The sequence below is a fragment of the Danio rerio genome, chromosome 3, assembly GCF_049306965.1.
Source record: "Danio rerio strain Tuebingen ecotype United States chromosome 3, GRCz12tu, whole genome shotgun sequence".
In the NCBI taxonomy this organism is placed as follows: Eukaryota; Metazoa; Chordata; class Actinopteri; order Cypriniformes; family Danionidae; genus Danio; species Danio rerio.
This window is the reverse complement of record NC_133178.1, coordinates 906827-934203: the sequence shown is the minus strand read 5'-3', so window position 1 is coordinate 934203 and position 27377 is coordinate 906827. Positions and strand designations below refer to the sequence as shown.

At 41.3% G+C, this 27377-nt stretch overlaps 1 protein-coding gene across 1 annotated transcript; it reads right to left on the bottom strand.

Moving 5' to 3' along the window:
* Positions 1-342: 342 nt before the first annotated feature.
* Positions 343-27377, bottom strand: LOC101885714 (ankyrin repeat and fibronectin type-III domain-containing protein 1). Its single transcript, XM_021472248.3, has 18 exons — positions 27198-27377; positions 21238-21403; positions 20933-21143; positions 20521-20745; positions 18900-19013; positions 18695-18792; positions 18523-18613; positions 18319-18414; positions 12498-12582; positions 11496-11625; positions 11064-11183; positions 8260-8481; positions 7697-7863; positions 6322-6487; positions 3290-3443; positions 3028-3194; positions 2472-2649; positions 343-2359 (listed from the first exon to the last, which is right to left on the bottom strand). Exons 2-18 carry the CDS (start codon positions 21385-21387, stop codon positions 714-716), a joined length of 4020 nt encoding a protein of 1339 aa, XP_021327923.2. The 5' UTR covers positions 21388-21403; positions 27198-27377; the 3' UTR covers positions 343-713.

Below are 27377 nucleotides of genomic sequence, written 5' to 3'. Positions count from 1 at the left end.
ACAGTAGGCTATTTATTATTAATCTGCAGATATAATCAACTCATGTCCACAGAAAGGTTAGTAATGAACATTTCTACAGTATAGATGTGTGCAAAGCGTCTGTGTTGTGAGAAGTGCTGCTCATATGACGTGTGAGCGACGTGTCCAGCTTTACTGTGGACATTTTCTTGAGTAAAAATGACGTGGTCTGAAACTGTCATACACCACGCCCACCACTGGTATCATTTTGGCAGTGGAAACACAAGCCTGATAAAGGTGACCCGTGTCGACCCGTACAGTACTTTACCAGTCAGTGGAAACGGGCCATAAATGACCATAACATATTAGACGCGAGTCCTGCTATTGGCTTAGCTCTTTGACAGCCAATCAGAATCATCAGGCTTTAATGTTTTTAATGTTCGGCTGGAAAAAAAGGAAAAAACTTTCTGTCTCTGAGAGTCACAGATAAACGTGAACATCGCCTGTCCTTTAAAGAGAGGCAATATGGAGCATGTGCAAACTGACATGCATCTTTAATAAAGCTCTACAACTCCGTCCACCCTGCTTTGGTCACATGACTGCGTCACGACTAAAACGGTTTTCCTCTTCCGAAATGCCTTTCTCAAATCCATCCACTTTTCAGAAAGATCCTAAAAGCGCCCTCTCAGTGAGGAGGAAAACCAAAAGGGATTAGAGTGGACATGGCCTTGTGTGTGATGTGTGTTGGAGTGTGATCAGGGCTGCTGGTGTGCTGAAGTGACCCACTCCACCACACTCCGCACGGGCCGCCCCCTGCTGGCGGACAGCTGAACCGCCCCGTCTGCTGCAGCACCGCTCTGGCTCTCCTGCTCCTGCAGAGCCTGCTCTGGGTCCAGCAGCTCTAACAGGCCGTCCCCCAGCAGGTCTAGGCGCTGCAGCAGCTCCATCATGTCAGACAGCAGGTCTGGGCTGCGGTCAGTCTGCTGTTCAGGGTCTGCAGAGGGAGACTGGCAGAGTTCAGGACACCAGTGCCCGTGCTGGAGGCCGATCGCATGAGGGCAGGCTGAGGAGGACCACTGTGAGTGCAGGACCCCGACTCTGACCCCGTCTGTCATACTGTCTGTAAATTTGTTTGCAACCCTGTCCGTGACCCCGTCTATAATCATGTCTGCGACCCCATCTGTAATTTTGTCTGTGACCCCGTCTGTAATTTTGTCTGTGACCTCGTCTGTAATTTTGTCTGTGACCCCGTCTGTAATTTTGTCTGTGACACTATCTGTGACCCCGTCTATAATTTTGTTTGCAACCTCGTCTGTAATTTTGTCTGTGGTCTCGTCTGTAATTTTGTCTGTGACCCCGTCTGTAATTTTCTTTGCGTCCTTGTCTGTAATTTTGTCAGTGACACTATCTGTGACCTTGTCTGTAATTTTGTCTGTGACCTTGTCTGTAATTTTGTCTGTGACCTTGTCTGTAATTTTGTCTGTGACACTATCTGTGACCCTGTCTGTAATTTTGTTTGCAACCTCGTCTGTAATTTTGTCTGTGACCCTATCTGTGACCTCGTCTGTAATTTTGTCTGTGGCCTCGTCTGTAATTTTGTCTGTGACCCCATCTGTGACCTCGACTGTAATTTTGTCTGTGACCCCATCTGTGACCACGTCTGTAATTTTGTCTGTGGTCTCGTCTGTAATTTTGTCTGTGACCCTGTCTGTAATTTTGTTTGCAACCCTGTCTGTAATTTTGTCTGTGACACTATCTGTGACCTTGTCTGTTATTTTGCCTGCGACCTCGCCTGTAACTTTGTCTGTGACCCCGTCTATAATTTTGTTTGCAACCTCGTCTGTAATTTTGTCTGTGACCCTATCTGTGACCTCGTCTGTAATTTTGTCTGTGACCCTATCTGTGACCTCGTCTGTAATTTTGTCTGTGACCCTATCTGTGACCTCGACTGTAATTTTGTCTGTGACCTCGACTGTAATTTTGTCTGTGACCCCATCTGTGACCTCGTCTGTAATTTTGTCTGTGACCCCATCTGTGACCTCGTCTGTAATTTTGTTTGCGTCCTTGTCTGTAATTTTGTCTGTGACCTCATTTGTAATTTTGTCTGTGACCCCGTCTGTAATTTTGTTTGCGACCTTGTCTGTAATTTTGTCTGTGACACTATCTGTGACCCCGTCTGTAATATTGTCTGTGACCTCATTTGTAATATTGTCTGTGACCTCGTCTGGGACCTTGTCTGTAATTTTGTCTGTGACCTCGTCTGCGACCCTGTCTGTAGCCCTGTCTACACATTTGTCAGTGAGCTTTTCTTTAACCCCATTTGTGACCTCATTTGTGATGTTCACAGACGTAGTGACCTTTGACCCATAGAATAGATCAGAGCAGAAATGACCGGCAGCGTCTGCAGGAGAAATATTATTAATGACAGAAGAAAATTAATGATAATATCATGAGAATATTAATGCTCAGTATTCTGTGTGTGTGTGTGTGTGTGTGTGTATGTGGGAGTTCACCTTTGTCCTGGGCTGCTGTATGTAAACAAGGAGGCGAGTCTTCTGCAGAGGCTGGTGTGATTGGAGGTCGAGAGGTCATGACCCGCCCCAGAGGCACCGCCCCCTCACAGTGTTTGGAGCGCAGCACCTGAATGACATCCATCAGCCACCGGCTCTCCCGCCACAGAGAGGACAGACTCTACACACACAGGTATACACATATAGACATATCACACACACACACACACACACACACACACACACACACACACACACACACACATGCAACACAGACACATCTCTGAATACATGTGTTGTTTCATTATCACTATTATATCTGTTACACTGAATGATGATGGAGCAAACGTTGTGTGTGTTCATTCACCTGTGTGAGCTGTGTGTGTGTGTGTGTGTTCATTCCCCTGTGTGAGCTGTGTGTGTGTGTTCATTCACCTGTGTGAGCTGTGTGTGTGTGTTCATTCCCCTGTGTGAGCTGTGTGTGTGTTCATTCACCTGTGTGAGCTGTGTGTGTGTGTGTTCATTCCCCTGTATGAACTGTGTGTGTGTGTTCATTCACCTGTGTGAGCTGTGTGGTGTGCGTGAGTCTCTCCTCTGCGTCCGCCGTCTCTCTGCTGTCCAGAGCTTCTCTGAGCGTCTGCTGCCACACACACACGTCCAGCTCCAGTCTGAGCCACGCCTCACAGTACAGAGACAGCAGCTGCTGCTCGTACACACACAGATGCACTGAAACACACACACACACACACACATATATAGAGTGATACATACACACACAGAAACACAAATAGAGACAGAAACACACACACACAGGCACTGACCGAGCTCAAAGATGTGTAGGGGGAGTGTGAAGCGCTGGGCGTCACTCCTCCATCGGTCGCTCCTGCAGTCCTCACTGGGAGGAAGAAGAATGATCAGAGAGAGCTGATCTCCAGCCCGCACCAGCTCCTGTGTGTAGACACGGTACTCACACGCCTGCACACACACACATACAGAGGGACACATAATGGCTAATTATAAAGCACCTCATGTGTATTATTATAACTCTGAATCTGCGTCTGACTCGGAGGCTGCTGCTGTCCTCCAGAGCTCACATGTTCAGCTGCAGTCAAATCCACTGAGAGCCTTCACGACAGTAATGTGTGTTCCACCAAGTGCTGAAATATAATGTCAAGAGTTCACACTCAGCTGATGATCGATTATAAAGCAAGTTTGGCATGCTGTCCCGGGAGAGAGCCCTGAGCTTATGAGATCCTCGAGCCCGGGGCTCCCTCCCATTAGCAGGGTGAGAGGGGAGTTTGAGCTCAGGCAGATCTCGATGAACTCCCCCGACTTGTTAATGGCTAATGACAGATAAAGGGATGGCTAAAGAGAGATATTCAGCTTAGTAAGAGCTCAACTATTATACCAATTCAGAATGTTCCATTTACGTAGGTCACATGTTTTTTGGACTAGGGAGGAAACCAGGAAAATTTACTTAGGTGCCAAGTTGTTTGGTGCACCGGGGGAAACCCACTCGAGCAAACTCCTGACAGAAATGTTGACGTGTCCAGTAAGGACTTTTAACCAGTGACATTCTTGCTGTGAGGCAACAGTGCTAATCACTGAGCCACCATGTTGCCTATCTAGAAAAGAGGTGTTAGGGGATTCTTCAAGACAAAGATACTGAGGTAAGAATCTCTGGTTATTTATAGTGAGTTAGGAATCGTCTGATTGGTGAATCATGTGCTAGCTAATGCAGGACCAGCTGTGGTCAATCATGAAAATGTGACTCTTTCAAAATTATTCATTCATTCATTTTCTTTTACTTACATTTACGCCACAGTGTAATGAACCACCAACTTATCCAGCACGTTTTTACGCAGTGGATGCCCTTCCAGCCGCAACCCATCTCTGGGAAACATCCACACACACTCATACACTACGGACAATTTAGCCTACCCAATTCTAGTGGTGGGCAAAGCGAGGCTTCATGAAACACTGAAACAGCCGAAGCAAGTGTGTCGAAGCTTTAAAACGTTTTGAAACCCCACTCTACAGTGACACCTAGTGGTCATTGTTTTATGTATTGCACTGAAACAGCTTCAGCAAAGAACAGTTGAGCAAATTGATGTATTAAACCCCACTTTATATGCTAGAACTTGCAAGTAAAGTAGTGGAGCAGTTAAGGAATCTGACTACATTGCGGGGGTAGAGGGTTCGAATCCAGGCTGATACAACTATTTTGAAATGCTTTAATACCAGTTGGTAATGCTTTGTTCTTGTATCGTTTTGTTTCAACATTGGTCTGACAACCGAATAAACGTTTTATGCATAAAAATGTCTCGTTTTGGTCTTAAAACAGGGTTGTTGCTAGATCAGACACTGTGGCCTGAAGTTATGAAGAATTATTTATATCATTCATTTAATTTCCCATTTATTGCATTTTATTAACTTCTACCCAAAACCAAAACCCAACCATCACAGCACTGTAAAAATATTAATTATTGTTTTACAGTGGCGAGGCAGTGGCGCAGTAGATAGTGCTGTCGCCTCACAGCAAGAAGGTCGCTGGTTCAAACCTCGGCTCAGTTTCTGTGTGGAGTTTGCATGTTCTCCCTGCCTTCGCATGGGTTTCCTCCGGGTGCTCCGGTTTCCCCCAAAGTCCAAACACATGCGGTACAGGTGAGTTGGGTAGGCTAAATTGTCCGTAGTGTATGAATGCGAGTGTGGATGTTTTCCAGAGATGGGTTGCGGCTGGAAGGGCATCCGCTGCGTAAAAACTTGCTGGATAAGTTGGCGGTTCATTCTGCTGTGGTGACCCCGGATTAATAAAGGGACTAAGCCGACAAGAAAATGAATGAATTAATGTTTTACAATGTTACAAAAATGATGCTAAACTGATGGCGTAACTGCAGCTGTATCCTATTTAGGCTACACAAAACAGAAACTTGACTAAAATACATTAAACCATGATTTTGGAGTATTTGTACAAGTTGGGATTTGAACCCAAAAGCCATTCGAAGCATAGTAACAGCGTGCACACGCACAGTCCACGAGACCATCTGAAACGAGAATTTTTCCTGACCTTGGCAGTCAAATGCAGATTCGCCAGGTCTCAAAACGCTTCTAAGCTGATCAATGCTTTGAATCGCTTTAGTCACGTGACCAGGTGTTTCGAAACACTTTAGTCACATGACTTGGGTGTTTCGGTTCATGCTTCGGTGCAGTGTTTCGAAACACTTGAGCTTCGGGATCTCGAAACTGTGACGAAACATCAGTTATCCCTACCCAATACACCTACAGCGCATGTGTTTGGACTGTGGGGGAAACCGAAGCACCCGGAGGAAACCCACACGAACGCAGGGAGAACATGCAAACTCCACACACAAACGCCTACTGAGCCAGCTGAGGCTCGAACCAGCAACCTTCTTGCTGTAAGGCGACAGCACTACCTACTGCGCCACTGCATTGCCAGGAGAAATATGTATAACTATAATCTATATCTATAGATAAGATGAGCCAAACTGTGATCCTGAATCTTTTAATAAGTCAGAAAATGACTCAATATAAATATTCAGATTCCTGGACATAAAGACTTTTTAAACGACATTTTAGAGGCTCTTCTGGAAAGCATGGGGGGAAAACATCATTACATGTTAAACTAGAAGTAAGCAGGCATGATATTAAATAAAGCTTTGATTCTTGGAAATAACTCTCACTGATGTTGATAAACATTTCATTCACTTCAATGGAGAATGAATCATTTTTTTTACTTGAAGTGACTCTTCTGAACAAATCGACTCTCTGAATGAATCAGGCAATAGTCTGTGTGTGTGTGTGTGTGTGTGTGTGTGTGTGTGTGCGCTGTTACCCTGTGCAGCGGGACGTTGAGTTTAGTGAATAATTGAGTCACTGCAGATCTCAGATCCTTCACAAAGTGCTCAACACCTGAGCTGTCAATCACACACTGGTCTTCGCCCTCTGGACCATCACAAGCTCCACCCACTCCATGTCTCTGTAGCCACGCCCACTCCTCTCTGAGACAGAATGAACATGTGGATATCTGAATCAGTTTAAGTGAATCGGAGAGGATGTGTTTGGTACTGAATCAGTTTAGGTGAATCAGTGAGGGTGTGTTGGTACTGAATCAGTTTAAGTGAATCAGAGAGGGTGTGTTTGGTACTGAATCAGTTTGTGTGAATCAGTAAGGGTGTGTTGGTACTGAATCAGTTTAAATGAATCAGAGAGGGTGTGTTTGGTTCTGAATCAGTTTGAGTGAATCAGAGAGGGTGTGTTGGTACTGAATCAGTTTAAGTGAATCGGAGAGAATGTGTTTGGTACTGAATCAGTTTGAGTGAATCAGAGAGGGTGTGTTGGTACTGAATCAGTTTGAGTGAATCAGTAAGGGTGTGTTTGGTACTGAATCAGTTTGAGTGAATCAGAGAGGGTGTGTTGGTACTGAATCAGTTTAAGTGAATCAGAGAGGGTGTGTTTGGTACTGAATCAGTTTGAGTGAATCAGAGAGGGTGTGTTTGGTACTGAATCAGTTTGAGTGAATCAGAGAGGGTGTGTTGGTACTGAATCAGTTTGAGTGAATCAGAGAGGGTGTGTTTGGTACTGAATCAGTTTGAGTGAATCAGAGAGGGTGTGTTGGTACTGAATCAGTTTAAGTGAATCAGAGAGGGTGTGTTTGGTACTGAATCAGTTTGAGTGAATCAGAGAGGGTGTGTTGGTACTGAATCAGTTTAATGAATCAGAGAGGGTGTGTTGGTACTGAATCAGTTGTGTGAATCAGAGAGGGTGTGTTTGGTAATGAATCACTTTAAGTGAATCAGAGAGGGTGTGTTTGGTACTGAATCAGTTTTTGTGAATCAGAGAGGGTGTGTTGGTACTGAATCAGTTTGTGTGAATCACAGAGGGTGTGTTTGGTACTGAATCAGTTTAATGAATCAGAGAGGGTGTGTTGGTACTGAATCAGTTGTGTGAATCAGAGAGGGTGTGTTTGGTAATGAATCACTTTAAGTGAATCAGAGAGGGTGTGTTTGGTACTGAATCAGTTTGAGTGAATCAAAGAGGGTGTGTTTGGTAATGAATCACTTTAAGTGAATCAGAGAGGGTGTGTTGGTACTGAATCAGTTTGAGTGAATCAGAGAGGGTGTGTTTGGTACTGAATCAGTTTTAGTGAATCAGAGAGGGTGTGTTGGTACTGAATCAGTTTAATGAATCAGAGAGGGTGTGTTTGGTACCGTGTGACGTGTGGACAGTTCCTCACGCGTGAGTGGCACAGCATGTTGGGTAATCGGTGCGGCACCAGAACCCTGAGCTGATCCACAGAGCTGCAGAGCTTCAGCACACACACATACAGACCCGGCGCCGCTCTCTGGAGACTCCTCCTGTGATACGACAACATCTCCTGCACAAAACAGAGCAGAAAACACACAGCAAACTCTCAGACAAGCTCTAAACTGAACTTATATCATCAAGTTCATAGATATTTTAGATTTTTAATAATGATCATTTAAAGATATTCAGCTGAGTGTGTTTCCAGTTCTGGTTCAGGTCTGTTATGATGACTAAATATGACACTAAAACCACCAGCAGGTGTGCAAGAGTCTGTCTGAATGAGTGATTCACTGAACAAGCCATTCAAATGATTCATTCAATACAGCTGATTCATTTAGAAATGAAGCAAGTGACTCCTTGATTTGTCGACTCAAATGATTCAACTAGACACATTTATTCAGGTAGAAAAAAATAACATGTGTGTGTGTGTACTACAGTAGTGTAGTGTGTGTGTGGGTGTGCTGACCCTCAGGTGTGTATGTAGCAGCTCTACAGCGCTGGGTTCGGGCAGCAGTGGTGTGCGGCTCTGGTTTTGCTCCAGGGTGCTGATGGGAGTCCAGTGCAGCGCGGGGTCAGTCAGGGTCAGCGGGGTCGTGACCTCTCTCAGGGTCACCAGCAGGACGGCTCCCTGTCTGTCTTTCAGCGGCTCGAAATACACCTGTCCCAGATCCACACAGCCGAGCCAGGCCTGCACACACAAGACTAACTTACTTTTCGACTAACTAGTCTAGCAATGTGCTACTTTTTTTCATTGTGCGCTTACACACTGTTGTGAACCACAGCTAACGATAATTACATAAACGAGATCTCTGGCTGCGTCTGAAATCACATACTTCCATATTAAATAGTGCACTAAAAACAGTAGCATGAGTAGCCGAGTAGTGTGTGTGAAAATTGTAAAAACAGCGAGAAATTCTGGAGAGATTCTGAAGTACGCATGGATGCTACGCTGTCCCATAATGCACCACAAGAGAATTCATGAATGAGTAGCGATGCGACTGGCACGTGTAGGTCATGTGATCATGACAAATGGAGCATGCAGAACATTAGAGCTCAATAGTGCACACTTTACCGGCAGTCGTGCACTACAGTCATGTTCAGATGTAGCACATACCTTCGACTACAGTAGATGCTGTGATTTTAGACGCAGCCCCCGTGAGCGTGTATATTATTGATTTCCACCAAAGACTGAATGAACTTTGGTTCCGCCTGTGTTGTTCAAAACAGTAACAAATTCGTTGGGCGGCATGGTGGCTCAGTGGTTAGCACTGTGGCCTCACAGCAAGAAGGTCACTGGTTCGAGTCCCGGCTGGGTCAGTTGGTGTTTCTGTGTGGAGTTTGCATGTTCTCCCTGTGTTGGTGTGGGTTTATTCCGGGTGTTCCGGTCTCCCCCACAGTCTAAACACATGCGCTATAGGGGAACTGGGTTAACAACATTGGGCATAGTGTGTGAATGTGAGAGTGTATGGGTGTTTCCTAGTACTGGGTTGCTGACGATGTGTAAAACATATGTTGGAGTGGTTGGCGGTTCATTCCGCTGTGGTAACCCCTGATAAATAAGTGAGTAAGCCGAAGGAAAATGAATGAATGAATAAGGAAATCCTTCTTTACGGTATTGGTTGGATTGCATTTTAAGCCTAGTTCACACTACAGGATTTTAAACATCAGCAGATCACTGTGCCGTTCACACATGGGCGTAAATCCTGGGGGGGACGGGGGGGACATGTCCCCTCCCATTCGAGGGTTGACAGAGAAAATGACATAAATGACATAAAATGACAGAGAAAATGGACATAAGATTATGTTTCAGTGCAGCTAAACGCCAAGTACAAAAAGTTCACATATTAAGGCAATTTAGCTTTAAGAATGAGTTTTTTTAATGAAAATACTAATGTCACAATATCAATCACAGGCAGAGGAGAAAGAACTGATTGAGGAACAGGCAGAGCAGGGTCAGTCAGATGTACAGTGTCAGGTAAGGGTGTTGTGCTTTATTGAAGGGATAATGACAATTCTTATGGGGGGTGAACAATTTTTTAAAAATGTTTTTGGAGTTGTGGCTGTTTAGCAGATGAACCTCACAGGCTCACCTATTTACATAATGATCGGTCAATTTAACAAGTGTAATGTAAACTAGTTATTATGAGTATGGAAAATGTCTTTTCCTGCATTTATTCTGCTTCAGGAGTCAGTCTGTTGACTGTAAACAACACAACAAACAATGCAATAAATAGTTTTGATGAAAAATTTGCTTTATCTTTGAACCTGATAAAAACAAAAAATAATAATCATAATGACGTAGTCTCCATGCTATAATAATAATGATGAAACTGTTTTTAACTGCGGGGACATATCTTTATTAGTACAATTCGGCTGTATTATTTGTCTCCTTCAAAAAAATGCTCGAAAGAAATTTTGTATTTATTGTCCCCCCCTACTGTTAAATCAGATTTGCGCCCATGCATTCACATTAGACTTGACTATGACTTGACTTTGTGTCTTTTAATCTCTGTGGTGTTCACACTATGCGACACTACGTGAATGATCCACAAGAGGGGGGTCACACACTACATGATCTGACAACAACTCATTCCCCATCAGCTCATTCAAGCTACCAAACCACAGCCAATGAAATGTTGAGGGAGGAGTCGTCAGAAAAAGCTGAACACTATTGGCTGCTTGTGTGCTGATGACATCACTGACAGCGTTTCAAGGAAACATCCTCAAATCAGCTGATGCATCAGCGGATTAATCACTCATCTGCAAGGTTTTTATAATTTTTTTTTTGTAATTTTATAACTTTTTGAAATAAAACTAACATATCTATAACACCTTGACGTTTTCTAAATATCAGTGTATTTCTTTCTAACATTTTTATTATTATTATTATTATTATTACAAAACAGTAAAGAACTGAGCATTCCTACCTTAAATTACCATATTGGTCAAAATGACTGCATGCATGTCTGATACTTTTCACTGTGACTTTAAATATGTGTGCATTTTTTGCCTGGCAACTTCCTGCTAACATAAACAAAACTTTCTGATGGCAAAAACATCAATTTACTTCAGATATCTTTCAAAACAGCAGATTCTGTGCTGTGAAATAGCTCCTGTTTGAAAGTGAAAATGAAAGCCAAGACCTTTGCGTGTTCTAGTATCTTAACTACATATTTATAGGCTGCATTACCAAAATAATGGTGTTGTTTTTATACTATAGAACTGAATAGTTAGTGAGGAGCCGTGGCAGCCTGCTGTAAGTGTTCGTACCTGCAGCTGAGCAACGGCCCGGAGGAAGCTCAGTCTGTTCTGCAGCAGAGATGAAGACGAGCTCAGAGATGAAGAGGAGGATTGCTGGAGCACAGACACCTGCGGCCACGCACACGACAGCTGCACACACACACACACACACACACACACACACACACACACACACACACACACACACACACACACACACACACACACATCAAGTTACAGTACATTATTTGATGTCATTCACCCGCTACCTTCCCTCAGTCTTGTGTAGTGGTCACTGAGTTCACTGAAAGGTAGAACCAGAGTTTGTTCAGTAAATCAATGAATATATCACAGAATAATAAACTATTTAATTTTCTGTCTGTTTTTATCCCCAGTTTGACTTAAAGGATCAAGCAGTGCTGTTAGACTGAGACGCATCCTCCTGACGTGTGTGTTTCAGACCTTGGCGAGCCACAGCAGGTCCTGCGTGATGGATGTGGAGCAGCTCTGAACCTCCACCAGGGGGAGCTGATCATCACTGCACAACACCACACCGTCCTTCTGGTAGAGGACGCAGGACAGGTACACTCCTCTGCACACACACACACACACACACATGCAGACATTCACCTACATATGAATACACACTCACAAACACACATGTATGAATACACAGACACATGCAATGACACAAACATAAATATGAATACACACTTGTGCACACACACACACAGACATACATATGAACACACACGCACACAGTCACATACACACATATATACTGTATTTACACACGTTCATAAACACACACACACACACTTATAGACATGAATGCACATAATACACATGAGACACATACAAGCAGAGACACAAACATACATAAGAATACTCACACACACACACACACACACACACACACACACACACACACACACCCACACACACACACACACACACATATATATATATTCATCATTCATTCATTTTCTTGTCAGTTTAGTCCCTTTATTAATCCAGGGTCGCCACAGCGGAATGAACCGCCAACTTATCCAGCAAGTTTTTACACAGTGGATGCCCTTCCAGCCGCAACCCATCTCTGGGAAATATCCACACACACACTCATACAGTACGGACAATTTAGCCTACCCAATTTTCACATATATATATGAATACACAAACATACATGTGAATGCACACTTGCACACGCAGTCACATACACTCGCACATGAGTACACGTGCGCACACACACATGCACAAACACAAACATTTATATGAATACACACTCCTGCACACTCAATCCCATACACGCATATGAGTACACACATGCACGCACACACACACACATATGAACACAGACGTATGCACTTTCACACAGAACACACACACACATAACACTCTGGTTTGTGCAATACTGCTGAACTCTGATGTGTGTGTGTGTGTGTGATGATAAACGCAGGTTCTCACCTCTGCAGACGACACACACTCCGGCTGCTGGAGTGAAAGAGCTGCTTCAGGCCACGAGACACTCTCTTTCCAGAGCCTGTGTTCTCTGAAACACACACACACACATTCATACTTCAGAGAGTGTGTGTTTTCATCAGACAGTCTGTGTGGTTATGTGTTTGTGTGTATACATCAGGCATATGATCAGCCGAGAACAAAAAAGGAAGATGAGAACACCTCTTCAAAAATATATATATATATATAAATATATGTGTGTGTGTGTGTGTGTTTAAATAATACATAACACTTGCTTACTTCCTGACTCCTGTTTACATCGAAGTTGATATTTAGCTGCACCATATTGGTGTTTTTTTATGAGGGGGGTCGTTACCCCAACACTCAACCCTCAACTTGGAGGAACAGGACATACACACACACACACACACACACACACACACACACTATACAACCAATTTAGTTGATCAGTTCCCCTATAGCGCATGTGTTTGGACTGTGGGGGAAACCAGAGCACTCGAAGGAAACCCACGCCAACACGGGGAGAACATGCAAACTCCACACAGAAACACCAACTGACCCAGCTGAGGCTCGAACCAGCAACCTTCTTACTGTGAGGTAATCGTGCTACCCACAGTGTTACCGTGTTGCCCAAATAATACATAATATAAAGAATACTTGTAAAAATAATAATAAATAATATTCTTTATATGGATATTTGACATCGGCCACACAACTCAAGCTTCTTTGCTTTATCAGTTTCAGTGTTTAGCAGTGTAATAGTCACCCAAGTCATATTTCATAGGTTTATAGCCTACTTTGTATCTCAATGTCAGGACAGATCCACAGACCGCCGCCACATGGCGCCACTAACTCTTACACTAAGGCCCCGTTTACACTGAAACGTTTTAGTTTTAAAAAAGTAAGTTTTGTTACGGTTATGCCATCCGTCCACACTACGCCGGAGTTTTCGAGTGCGAAAACGAAGCGTTTTGAAAATACTGAAGAGGCCGATTTCATTTTAAAACGCTGCTGCTCCGTTTCAGTGAGGATAAGGGAAAACGGAGACATCTGAAAACTGCGGCTGCAGACATTGGCCTCTCTGATTGGGGCTTTTCCTCAATATTCAGTAGCCCACACACACAGTTCAGTCCTGCATCCTTTCCCTGTAAGTTCAAACTTCGTAAGTTTGATATGGAAAACAGTCTCCCGAGGACACGTCGGGTAAACCCTCAAAAGCCCCTTTCACACAGTGATACCGGTAAATTTCTGGAAAATTTCCGGAACGACTTTACCGGTATATTGAAAAAAGCGCTGTTCACACAGGCGAGGACGTTACGGAAATTTTCCGGAAAAGAGCATTCACACATCCATTCCAAAATACCGGTAAATTCTGACATCATTCACCACAAATGAGCTTTAAACGGCTGCGCTTGTGTTTGTAAACATTTGACTAAATTACAAACTCTGTGGATGATCAATATTGTGAACAACTTTCACAGGATCACTTTCGCATGTCGAGATGTTCATAATATGCGTGTGCAGGCGCTCATAGGCACACGCAAACCTTGAAGGTAAACAAACAGCGGCTTATCATAAGCATCTCATCGATGATTATTTACACAGTTGGCATTAAGAAGAACATATAAACGTGATCTGACTAACTTCTAGCAGCTAAATGTGTCTGGAAAAATATTCAAAGGCTTTTATTCTCACAAACCGCGCGGACGTAAATGCGTCTGACTGTTGTGATTGGCTTAAGCAGACGTCTCACGTCAGCACGTTCTAGATGTGCACGCGCTTATTACGGCAATCTTCCTTCTGCATTCACACAGCGCAGCATTCCGGCAAATTGCCGGTAATGTTACAACTTCTCTTTCCGGAAAATAGCCAGAACGAATTTACCGGTATTTTCGAAAAGGACCTGTTCACACATACAAGGAAAGGTCTGTATGTGTGAAAGGGGCTAATGAGAACAGTGTACTGTATAACATCATTCACATCCCCCTGGCCATGCTCTTAACAATAAAATAAAAACATGAGGAACTGCCTACTTTCATTTTGATATTAGCAACTTAACGACAGCAGAAATGTTGAGGCGTCGTGCTGCATATTTATATAAGCGTGATCTTCACTGTGTGCGTATTTATAACTAAACATTACTGTAACTACCCGCCGGTTATTAAACAGTCCACGCTTATAAATACTGATGTCCACCATGCGTTTCATTTATTGAACACAGTGAAAACTAAAAGATAAACAAATAAACAAACCAAATGTTTCACACAAACACAAATCAAAAGGAAATCAAAATAAACAAATAATATATAAAACAATGTTTAGTTTACCGTGTTGGCCTGATAACCAGCTGTAGAATAAGCAGGGGCATTTAACAGGTGCTTGCATTGAGATCTCACTATCCTGAGTGACCATACAAACTCTCGCAGGTTAAATCAATCATGAGAATCATGTGACTTCCCACCCAAGCCAACCGGAAACAAATAAATTAGTAACACACACATCTACCAATACCAGGGCTCAACGATAAGGACTGCCCGAGGGCCCGGGGCCAGCATGAGAGATGCTCGGGACAGTAGGCAGGACTGTTACTGGTCCGATTGGGCCAGTGCTGCCTTGTTACAGAAGTTTAATTTGCCTGCAACAGTGCAACTATTTATCAATTGCCAGCAAATACTGTCTTAATCGAGAAACCGTTTGTGCTTTTAAGCTTTTAAATGCCACCTTCTCTATAATGTCGTAAACACCATATTGGTTCCTCTTATCTGATTGGATGTTGTGAGCAGGTTACTTTTTTCTGTAACTTGGTGGCAAGCAAGTACAGCGAAGAGACAGTAAAATGGCGGCAACATCAAGTTATGAGGCTAACGTCTTAGAGGCAGACAATTATGTGGATACAACACAACGAAAAAAAGGAAGTGAGGTTTTGCACAGTTTGCCATCAGTTTGGCAAGTCAGCCACCTTTTGCTAAATCATTTAGAACGGCAACAAAACACCTGCAAATTTTCACACTCCATAACAATTTAAATTCTGTCATTATACATTTATTTAAATTTTTTTAAATATTTAAATTCACAGACGTTATTTTTTGACACATTATTTAAAATGTGTGTTATTAACTTTTTTTTTCTTTTTTTGGTGGGGCCAGTGAAAATCTAAACTACTGGCCCGACTTAGCCAGTCAAAAAAATCCTTAGCGTCGGACCATGAATACACATTCAAATAATGAAATACAAAACAGTAAACAAAATTACAAGCTGACCAATCAGCGTCAGCTACAATTACTGCCTAGAACAGCACTGCCTACTTTCATTCTCATTATAAATACAGAACATACCCTGTCTTTTGCTGAATATCAGCTTAATAATCAACAATGGCCATTATAACAGTATAACGTGCAATACGTTTATACATTATAGGAGATAAAGGCAAGTGATCAGTCAGTGTGCAGAATCAGTGTACGTGCTTACATTAATTAATATATATTAACTTCTCTCTGCGCTCGGCCAAAACATGCCTGAGAAAAAGTAACAGATTCGGTTAAATAGAGACAGCAAGATGAATTAAAGATCATGTTTAACAAATATAGTGAGATTAGATCCAGAGGGAGATCCTTGAAGAACTGTCTGACCTGCACGGCTCTCATCTGGGTAGAGGTGTTTAAAGCACACTGCACTGCATGCTGTGTGTGTGTGTGGTCACGTGATGTGCGTTTTCAGTGGTATGGTGTGGACGGAGAGTTTTTCAGAAACGCAGGTGAAACGCCAGTGTGGACACGGATCGCTTTCATTCTAAAACTAAAATGCACGAGTGTAAACAGGGCCTGACTCTCTGCCCCGTCCCCAATTCTGTTCATAATATTTAAGGACAGAATTTCAAAGCGCAGCATTGGAATGAGAGGGTCCGGTTCGGGGAGCACAGGATTTCATCTGTTATTCGCAGACGATGTTGTTCTGTTGGCTTCATCAGACATGGACCTTCAGCATGCACTGGGGCAGTTTGCTGCAGAGTGTGACGCAGCTGGGATGAGAATCAGCACCTTCAAGTCTGAAACCATGGTGCTTCACCGGGAAAAGGTGGTTTGCCATCTCCAGGTTGGAGGAAAGTCCTTACCCCAGGTGGAGGAGTTCAAGTATCTTGGGGTTTTGTTCTTGAGTGAGGGAAGGATGGAGCGTGAGATTGACAGGCGGATTAGTGCAGTGGCAGCAGTAATATGGTCGATGTACCGGTCTATTGTGGTAAAGAAGGAGCTGAGCTGAAAGGCAAAGCTCTTGATTTAGCGGTCAATCTACTCACACCTATGGTCATGAGCTTTAGGTCAAGACCAAAAGGACAAGATCTCGGATACAGGCGGCTGAAATGGGTTTTCTTCGTAGGGTCGCAAGGTGCAACCTTATAAACAGGGTCACACGGGAGGAGCTCGGAGTAGAGCCGCTGCTCCTCCACATGGAGAGAAGTCAGCTGAGGTGGCTTGGGCATCTGTTTCGGATGCCTTCTGGATGCCTGGTGTTCCAGGCATGTCCCACCAGGAGGAGGCCTCCAGGAAGACTCAGGACACACTGGAGGGACTATGTCTCTCGGCTCGCCTGGGAACGCCTCTGGATCCCCCTGGAGGAGCTGGAGGAAGTGTTTGGGGTGAGGAAAGCCTGGAGTTCTCTCCTAAGACTGCTGCCCCCGGCCCCAGTAAAAGCGGATGAAAATGAATGAATGAATTCTCCGTTTCCTTCAGGATTAGTCCCTGCTTGCTAATAGTCTTAATTAATTATAAAGTATATTTTGATACGTTTGTAATCTCATCTAATCTTCTGAATCTTTCAGGTGTTGAATTTGACATAAAGAACAGACGTAAGGACAGATGACCTGCAGAGGATAATGACAAATGTGCGGCTTTATTCATATGTTCATAGAGCACATGTGGTCATGACCTGCAAGCGAGAGTGGAGAAAGTGCAGAGCCGCGCACGCATTACGAGCCATTTCATAACCTAGCACGTTGTCAGCAGCTTCCTCATACGCACACATTACAGGATACACTGTATCATGATGTTATACACACAGCAGACTAGTATGGTAAGTCTACAATTACATCCGTCAATGACGTCCGGAATGAAGCAGTTACAGCTGCTGACTGCACAATGATGAACACTGAAGGGGGAAACCATCAGGTCATCTGCTGTGATGACCATGAGCCTCACTGAGACCCCGCCCCCTCTCAAAACAACCAGATTTATGCAAATCACAGGGGTCGCCCCATTGAGCTTGGAAAATACGGAGATCTGGATTTATCCGGAACAATCACATCCCTGATACATGTGTGTGTGGGAGTTTTAAATGATTGTGTATGTGTTAGGAATTATTCGGTGTGTGTGTGTGTGTGTGTATGTACGTGTTTTTGTGACATATCAGGACACAAATCTGTATAATGACATAGGAATGACACAGGTATTACAAAAAGGGGGTGAAATATGAGGACATTGGTGACGTCCTCATTTCTCAAAATGCTTATAAATTCTACAGGATGAATTTAATCAGAGAGTAAAGCTGCACACAGTCTCCTGAGATGGTTGGGTTTAGGGGTGGGGTGGGGTGAGGGCAATATAATATACGGTTTGGAGTGTATAAAATGAATGGAAACCTATGTAATGTCCCCACTTTTCACAAAAACAAACATGTGTGCGTGCGTTTGTGTATGATTGTGAGTGTAAGTGTGTGCATGTTTGTGTGTGTTTTTTCTTTGTTTCAGGGTGTGTGAGTTTGTATGTGTGTTTGTTCTGAATGTTTCAGAGTGTGTGTGTGTGTGTGTGTCTACCGTTGGGTCTGGTCTCTCTGATCTGCTGTATGATGCTCCTGACGGCTGCAGCCTGATTCCTGGACCTCACTGTAACACCACCACACGAGCTCCAGCCTGCACACACACACACACACACACACACACACACACACACACTGTGTTTTACTGTATTTAATTGGTGTATGTGTGTGTGTGTGTGTGTCAGCACTGGTCTTCACTCACTGGAGGGTGCGACACACACTGGGCTGCTGCTCTGAGCCGGACTCCAGCCTCTGACGTTATACGCACTGACCCGGACATAATACTGCACACCCTGCACACACACACACACACACACACCTGAGTCTCTCTCTCACACACGCATGTGTCTAGTAAAGAGACAAGCGTGTCTTACAGTCTGCAGTCCTGTGATGCTGAACTCTGGGCTTCTGATGTCACTGATGAAGGCGGAGCCACAGAGAGGATGAAAAGAAGAGGCGGAGCTCCACTCCACTGCACACACACACACACACACAAAGAGATAAACACACGTGCTGATGAACACAAAGAGATAAACACACACACAGGTGAAGGTGTGACCTGTACACACTGCGTCTCACCTCTGTATCTGCTGATGAGTCCGTGTGTGTGACCGAGAGGCTCGCTGACCCGCACACACACACTGCTGTCTCCCGTCACCTGCAGGGCGGCGCCAGCGGGCGGAGGGGGCGGAGCTACAGGACAGATGGACAGCTGATCACACCTGTGTGTGTGTGTGCGTGTGTGTGTGAGTTTGAGTCAGTGTATGTTTGTGTGTCTGTGCAGTATATATTTGAGTGATTGTGTGTGTGTGTGTTTTGAATTATTCTGTTTGTGTACGTGTACGTATGTATTTGGAATTATGCAGTGTGTGTGTGTGTGTGTGTGTGTGTGTGTTTTATGTAAATGTTAGTGTGAGTGTGTGCATGTGAGTTTGTATTGAATGTTTCAGGGTGTGTGTGTGTGTGTGTGTGTGTATGTGTGTGTGAGTCTGTGTGTTTTGAATGTTCCAGTGTCTGAGGGTGTGTGTGTGTTCTGAATGTTTCAGTGTGTGTGTGTGTGTGTGCGTGTGTTTTGAATGTTTCTGTTTGTGTGTGTTTGTGTGTGTGTGTTAATTGTTTCAGGATGTAATTGTATGTGTTTGTTTTGAAAGTTTCAGTGTGTGTGGGTTTGTGTTTGTGTGTGTGTGGGTGTGTGTTTTATATGAATGTTAGTGTAAGTGTGTGCATGTGTATTAGTATTGAATGTTTCAGGGTGTGTGTGTGTGTGTGTTCTGAATGTTTAAGTGTGTATGTGTGTGTTTGTTTTAAATGTTTCAGTGTGTATGTGTGTGTGTGTGTGTGTGTTTGTTTTAAATGTTTCAGTGTGTGTGTGTGTGTGTGTGTGTGTGTGTGTGTGTTTGTTTTAAATGTTTCAGTGTGTGTGTGTATGTGTGTGTGTGTGTGTGTGTATGTGTGTGTTTGTTTTAAATGTTTCAGTGAGTGTGTGTGTGTGTGTGTTTGTTTTAAATGTTTCAGTGTGTGTGTGTGTGTGTGTATGTGTGTGTTTGTTTTAAATGTTTCAGTGTGTGTGTGTGTGTGTGTTTGTTTTAAATGTTTCAGTGTGTGTGTGTGTGTGTGTGTGTGTGTGTGTGTTTGTTTTAAATGTTTCAGTGTGTATGTGTGTGTGTGTGTGTGTGTTTGTTTTAAATGTTTCAGTGTGTGTGTGTGTGTGTGTTTGTTTTAAATGTTTCAGTGTGTGTGTGTGTGTGTGTATGTGTGTGTTTGTTTTAAATGTTTCAGTGTGTGTGTGTGTGTGTGTGTGTGTGTGTGTGTGTGTGTGTGTGTTTTAAATGTTTCAGTGTGTGTGTGTGTATGTGTGTGTTTGTTTTAAATGTTTCAGTGTGTGTGTGTGTGTATGTGTGTGTTTGTTTTAAATGTTTCAGTGAGTGTGTGTGTGTGTGTGTGTGTTTTAAATGTTTCAGTGTGTGTGTGTGTGTATGTATGTGTTTGTTTTAAATGTTTCAGTGCGTGTGTGTGTGTGTGTTTGTTTTAAATGTTTCAGTGTGTGTGTGTGTGTGTGTGTGTGTGTTTGTTTTAAATGTTTCAGTGTGTGTTTGTTTTAAAAGTTTCAGTGAGTGTGTGTGTGTGCTTGTTTTAAATGTTTTAGTGAGTGTGTGTTTGTTTTAAATGTTTCAGTGTACGTGTGTGTGTGTGTTCATACTCGTCCTGTTGAATCTCTCCCTCATGTTCTGGTAAAGCTCTCGGCGGCGTCTCCACTGCTCCACGTTCTTCTGTGCGTCTGTGTGTGTCTGAAGCTCCGCCCTCACTCTCACCTGAAGCTCCGCCTTCTCTCTGACCTCAAGCTCCGCCCTCCACTCCTCCAGCTTCTGCTCAGCCAATGACACCAGCTCATCCAGCTTCAGCGACCAATCAGAGGCCGAGATCACTGCAGTCAGAGGCATTCATAATTCAGTGTGTGTGTGTGTGTGTGTGTCTCTTTGTATGTGTGTTTGACGGATTGTGTGTGTGTATGTCTCTCTGTACGTGTGTGTCTCACAGGTAATATTGTGTTCATGTTTGTCTTCTGCATCATGCTTTGTGTGTTGTGTGTGTGTAATGTGTGTGTCTCTCACAGGTAGGGTTGTGTTTGGCTCCGGCCTTCAGCAGCACCTTCAGCAGTGAGGCATTCTGGGTAAGAAGAGCCACATCCAGCGGCACCAGGCCAAGTTCAGTCACCCGGTTCACTCGTCGGTGTGTGTGTGTGTCCGTCGCTTGTTCTCTGGACAGCAGATGCTGGACGCCGAGTGTGTCTTCATTCTCCAGTGCATCCCACAGACTCCAGAACTAAACACACACACATGCACACACACACACTTATGCAGACTGCAGTACATTTACTCTATATGTTTGTGTGTGTGTGTGTGTGTGTAGTCTTTACATCAGCTTGTCCTTTACTCAGCCTCCTCCTCCAATCAGTATGCTCCGCCTCACATTGGGAAGCCCCGCCCCTCAATTTAAGTGACAGGCTCCTGTAGATGTATTTGGGTGAGACGGGGCCAAAGGAACGCCTCCTTTGGGGCGGAGCCATCACTGCACTGACATCACTGCACAGCCAATCACATCATCAAAAGGTTAATATCATTCAATTTCATCTGTATGTTATTTTGTTTTTATGATTCTATTTTGTATAATAAAACCAAAATAAACAGATAATCATAAACAATAAAATAAACATTTCATCTGTAATGACTGGTTTAAAACTAACATGATTATTGAAGCAATATGATGGTTAAGTGTACAGGTCAGAGAGAACTAAATCTGGATTTCACCACTTAAATGAGTGTACATCATCATACTGAGCATGTCTTATGACACTGTTAGGTTTGACCTTTTGACCTGAACAATTTCATTGTCTTACATCTAAACTATAAGTCAATATTATGAGATGGTCAAAATGATGAGATAATAAGTCATAATTATGAGATCATAAGTAAAAAATTATGATATTAAGTCAAAATTATGAGATGGTCAAAATATTGAGATGGTAAGTCACAATTATGAGATAAGTTAAAATAATAACAGCCAAAATTACAGGATTCAAAATTATGATAGTAAGTCAATATTATGATGGGAAGTCAAAATTCTGATAGTAAACCAAAATTATGAGAGGGTAAGTCCTAATTATGATGGTAAATCAAAATTATGATCTGTCAAAATTATGAAATAAGCAGTCAAAATTATGAGATGATCAAATTTACGAGATCATTAGTTAAAAATTACAATGGTAAGTCAAAATTATGATAGTCAAAATCATGAGATAGTAAGTCAAAATTATGATAGTTAAAATTATGAGATAGTAAGTCAAAATTAATATAGTAAGTCAAAATTATGAGATGGCAAGTCCTAATTATCATAGTAAATCAAAATTATGATATAATATGTCAAAATCATGAAATAATAAGTCAAAATTATGAGATAATAAATCTAAATTATGAGATCATAAGTTAAAAACTATGATGGTAAGTCAAAATTATGATAGTCAAAATCATAAGATAAGTCAAAATACTATGTAACATAACAATATTATGATAGTAAGTCAACATTATGAGATAGTAAGTCAAAATTCTGATAGTAAACCAAAATTATGAGAGGGTAAGTCCTAATTATGATGGTAAATCAAAATTATGATCCGTCAAAATCATGAAATAAGCAGTCAAAATTATGAGATGGTCAAAATTACGAGATCATTAGTTAAAAATTACGATGGTAAGTCAAAATTATGATAGTTAAAATTATGAGATAGTAAGTCAAAATTGTGATAGTAAAAATTATGTGATGGCAAGTCAAAATTTATGAGAGAGTAAGTCAAAATTAATATAGTAAGTCAATATTCTGAGAGGGCAATTCCTAATTATCATAGTAAATCAAAATTATGATATAATATGTCAAAATCATGAAATAATAAGTCAAAATTATGAGATAATAAATCTAAATTATGAGATCATAAGTTAAAAATTATGATGGTAAGTCAAAATAATAACAGTCAAAATTACAAGATAGTCAATATTATGATAGTAAGTCAACATTATGAGATAGTAAGTCAAAATTGTCATATTAAGTCAAAATTATGACAGTAAGTCAAGATTCTGAGATAGTCAAAATTATGAGACAGTATGTCAAAATTATGATAGTAAACCAAATTTATGAGAGGGTTAGTCCAAATTATGATAGTAAGTCAACATTATCAGATAGTAAGTCAAAATTTATGAGAAAGTAAGTGAAAGTTCTGAGAGGGCAATTCCTAATTATGGTAGTAAATCAAAATGATATGTGTCAAAATCATGAGATAATAAGTCAAAATTATGAGATAAGTAAAAATAATAACAGTCAAAATGACAAAATAGTCAAGATTATGATAGTAAGTCAAAATTCTGGTGGTAAGTCAAATTTATAAGAGGGTAAGACGAAATCATGAGAGGTTAAATCCAAATTATGATAGTAAGTCAAAATGATGAGAGGGTAAATCCTAATTATAATAGTGAATCAAAATTATGAGATAATATGTCAAAATATGAGCATGTCAAAATTATTAGATTAAAAGTCAAAATGATGATGGTAAGTCAAAATTATGAGATAATAAATAAAAATTGTCATAAATCAAAATTATATAGTTTAACAGATAAAATTACATCATCAATTACATTTGTAAGATAATCAAAAACTGGAGAATTGAAAGGGTTATGAATAAAATAATAAATCTAAATTATGAGATAGTAGGTCAAAAACAGTCAAAAGTATCATAAATTAAATATAATACTAAAGTTTAAAGTCAACATTTGTAAAACTGTGAATTATGTAAGTGGAAAACATTACTTATTAAGCACAACTATGACTAAAAATAAGATTATGAGACAGAATTTGCTGTAATATCTCATCATAATTTCAAATAATTACAATTAGGGATGTGCAATATGACTATAAATAACTTTAGACAAAATCAAAAGTCTGTCGTTTTATATTTTGCTCTATTGTTTATATTGTGGTGTCACAAACAAATACATTGTTTTACTTTATCATTTATATGAGCGCAATTTTACATGGACAGAAACATGAATAACAACATCGTGAGAAAGTTGCAATGTTTACAATGTGCATTTTATTTGGCTTTATTTTATAGCCTGTTATCATTAGCTTCTGAGAGGTGTTTTTATATTTAATTAATATAAATTTTAGATTTCTACATTTTTATAAACATTTGACCCAAATAGAGAAATATGATCACATGTGAATGAGTAGATATTCGAGAATATTAAATTAAACAGATTAAAAAACACTGCTTTAGATGTGGTCAATATATGTAAACACTTATTTGATTGAATTTACAAAAATGGTAATATTTTGTAATATACACTGACAGGCCATTTTATTAGGTACACCTGTCCAACTGCTCGTTAAGGCAGATTTCTAATGTCAATCACATGGCAGCAGCTCACTGTATTTAGGCATGTAGACATGGTCAAGAGGATCTGCTGCAGTTCAAAGTGAGCATCAGAAAGGGGAAGAAAGGGGATCTAAGAGACTTTGACTGTGGCATGGTTCTTGCTGCCAGACGGGCTGCTCTGAGTATTTCAGAAACTGCTAATCTACTGGGATTTTCACGCACAACCATCTCTAGGCTTTACAGAGAATGCTCCGACAAAGAGGAATTATCCAGTGAGCGGCAGTTCTGTGGGCGCAAATGCCTTGTTGATGAGGCCAGAGGTCAGAGGAGAATGGCCAGACTGGTTCCAGCTGATAGAAAGGCAACAGTAACTCAAACAAGCACTCGCTACAACCGAGCTCTGCAGAAGAGCATCTCTGAACACACAACACGTCCAACCTTGAGGCGGATGGGCTACAGCAGCAGAAGAGCACACCGGGTGGCGCTCCTGTCAGCTAAGAACAGGAAACTGAGGCTACAATTCACACAGACTCACCAAAACTGGACAATAGAAGATTGGAGAAACGTTGCTGCTCTGATGAGTCTCCATTTCTGCTGACACATTCAGATGCTCGGCTCAACAACATGAAAGCATGGATCATCCTGCCTTGTATCAGCGGTTCAGGCTGGTGGTGGTGGTGTAATGGTGTGGGGGAGATTTTCTTTGGGTCCATTAGTACCAATTCAGCATCAACGCCACAGCCTACCTGAGTATTGCTGCTGACCATGTCCATCCCTTTATGAGCACAGTGTCTCCATCTTCTGATGGCTACTTCCAGCAGGATAACGCAGCATGTCATAAAGCTCAATCATCTCAGACTGGTGAACATGACGATGAGTTCACTGTACTCAAATGGCCTCCACAGTCACCAGAGCTCAATCCAATAGAGCAGCTTTGGGATGTGGTGGAACGGGAGATTGGCATCATGGATGTGCAGCCGACAAATCTGCAGCAACTGTGTAATGCTATCATGTCAATATGGAGCAAAATCTCTGAGGAATATTTGCAGTAGCTTGCTGAATCTACGCCATGAAGGATTGAGGCAGTTCTGAAAGCAAAAGGGTGTCCAACCTGGTAAAAGTGGGGTGTACCTAATAAAGTGGCCGGTGGGTGTATATCGTTCAGAATATGGGACCACATGAATCGTGATATAAGATTTTTGTCATATCACCCAGCCTTAATAACAAATTTGACGCATAATTTTGACTTACACAGGAAAAAAAATCTCATTTATGATATGATCAGAGCCACGAAATACTTAAAAATAGTCTAAATGATTGAAACAGGTATAAATCACATTAATATTGTCATATTCATCTTTTAAATGTCATAATAATGACCAATTATTTTACTCCAGCATGTGTTTTTTCTTCCTAACAGGCGTCTGTACAGCGCAGTGATGATGATGTTCATAACTGAGGTCCTTCATTATATCAGCAGTGTGAGTCTCCACTCATGTGTTGTTATTTTAGTCAATATCTGATTATTTCTGCTAAGCTCATGCTGACTCTCTTCCTCTTCTTTACTCTCTCTTCTTCCTCTTTTATAGACTGTCAAACATAGTGCTTAACAAAACTGTGTGTGTGTGAGTGTGTGTAAGTATAACACACTAGTTTTGCTCCTGAATCGCATCATTAAGCAATTTTAATTTCTTGTTTTTAATGAGAAAGAATAATATGCAGCAAAATATCTACCATAAAGGTTGACATGATGTTCAATGAGACGATCAGCCGTTATTTAAGCCATCACATTAATAAACTCTGTAGTGATTTAGAGTACATACTATAGTATTTTTCAACTATACTGTGGTAAAATGCATTATACTGTAAATATAATAGTGGTAATGAATGCTCCAGCATACTATAATAGAGCAATTTCATGCAAATGTCAACTTGACCATGAACAAAAATAAGTTTTCGCCAAAATGTCAAAAGATTTCTGGATTTTTTTGAGTAAGCAAGTATTTTAGAGTGATTTTAAAATACTCAAACATGTCTCTGTCCATGTTTTCAAACTATTATATTTGATTTATCAAAGTCACACAAGTGGAAATTTCCCGTCTGTCACATCCATAACCAAGCTTTCCCCTCATAAATGCAGAAAATGTCAAATAAACTCAGTAATGTTGGTTCAGTAGAAAGCAGACTCTTATTCATCAGATTAGCTTTATTTTTGTTTGGTTGTGCAGTTTAATTCAGAGTTTCTACAAAGTATGTTGTGTTCTGTAAACTCGCAGACTGTTTAGGTCACATCCATAACGCCTGTTTATTTCCCTCATTTAAAATCTACAAGATGTTCACAGAGTGATCTTTTCCTGAGCCCATAACTCTGTGCTTAGTTGTTTTGGGAAATATAAACAGATGTTTGTTTCAGTATAATGTTAGCATATACTTTCTCTGTGTGTTTATGTGTTGAATCTTAACTGCAAATGTCACGTCCATAACGCTGGAATTGCTCATTATTACCTTAAGTGAACTTATAAACGGCAACAGGTAGTATTTACTATAGTAATTTCCTTAGTATAGTGAACTACTACAGAAATGGTCTATAATATACCTAGTATTGGGTCATTTCTTTATATAACTTAACTTGTTAATTCATGTACTTTACTATAGTATAGTTAAAAAAATAGAATTACTACAGTATTTGAAGGTAATGGTAATTATTAAGAAGACACTTTGATAACACACTGTTTTAACTATAATAATTGTCTTTACAACAGTAAACTGTGGTGTAATATGTATTATTTGTTCAGTTGACACCAGAATTAGCATATTAATACAAACACGTTTGGTTTAAAAACACGTAAAAGAGTTTACAAGAAATGACTCTAGTATTTTTCATGTGTGTGAACGTTTGTAAACAGTTATTTATATATTAATATTCGCGGAAATAACATGATAAAAGAGAGTTTTACCGTCAGACTCGAGCTCGGATGAACTCAGACAGACTCCACCGGAATTTCTCAGATAATCACACAGTTAATCTCCGAGTTTTGTCGCCGATGTAAAGCTCATTAAACCGTCAATAACGGAAAACTACTAATCCCCTCTGATGATGGAGACCATCCGCATGCACGCGCTCGGTGACGCAATGC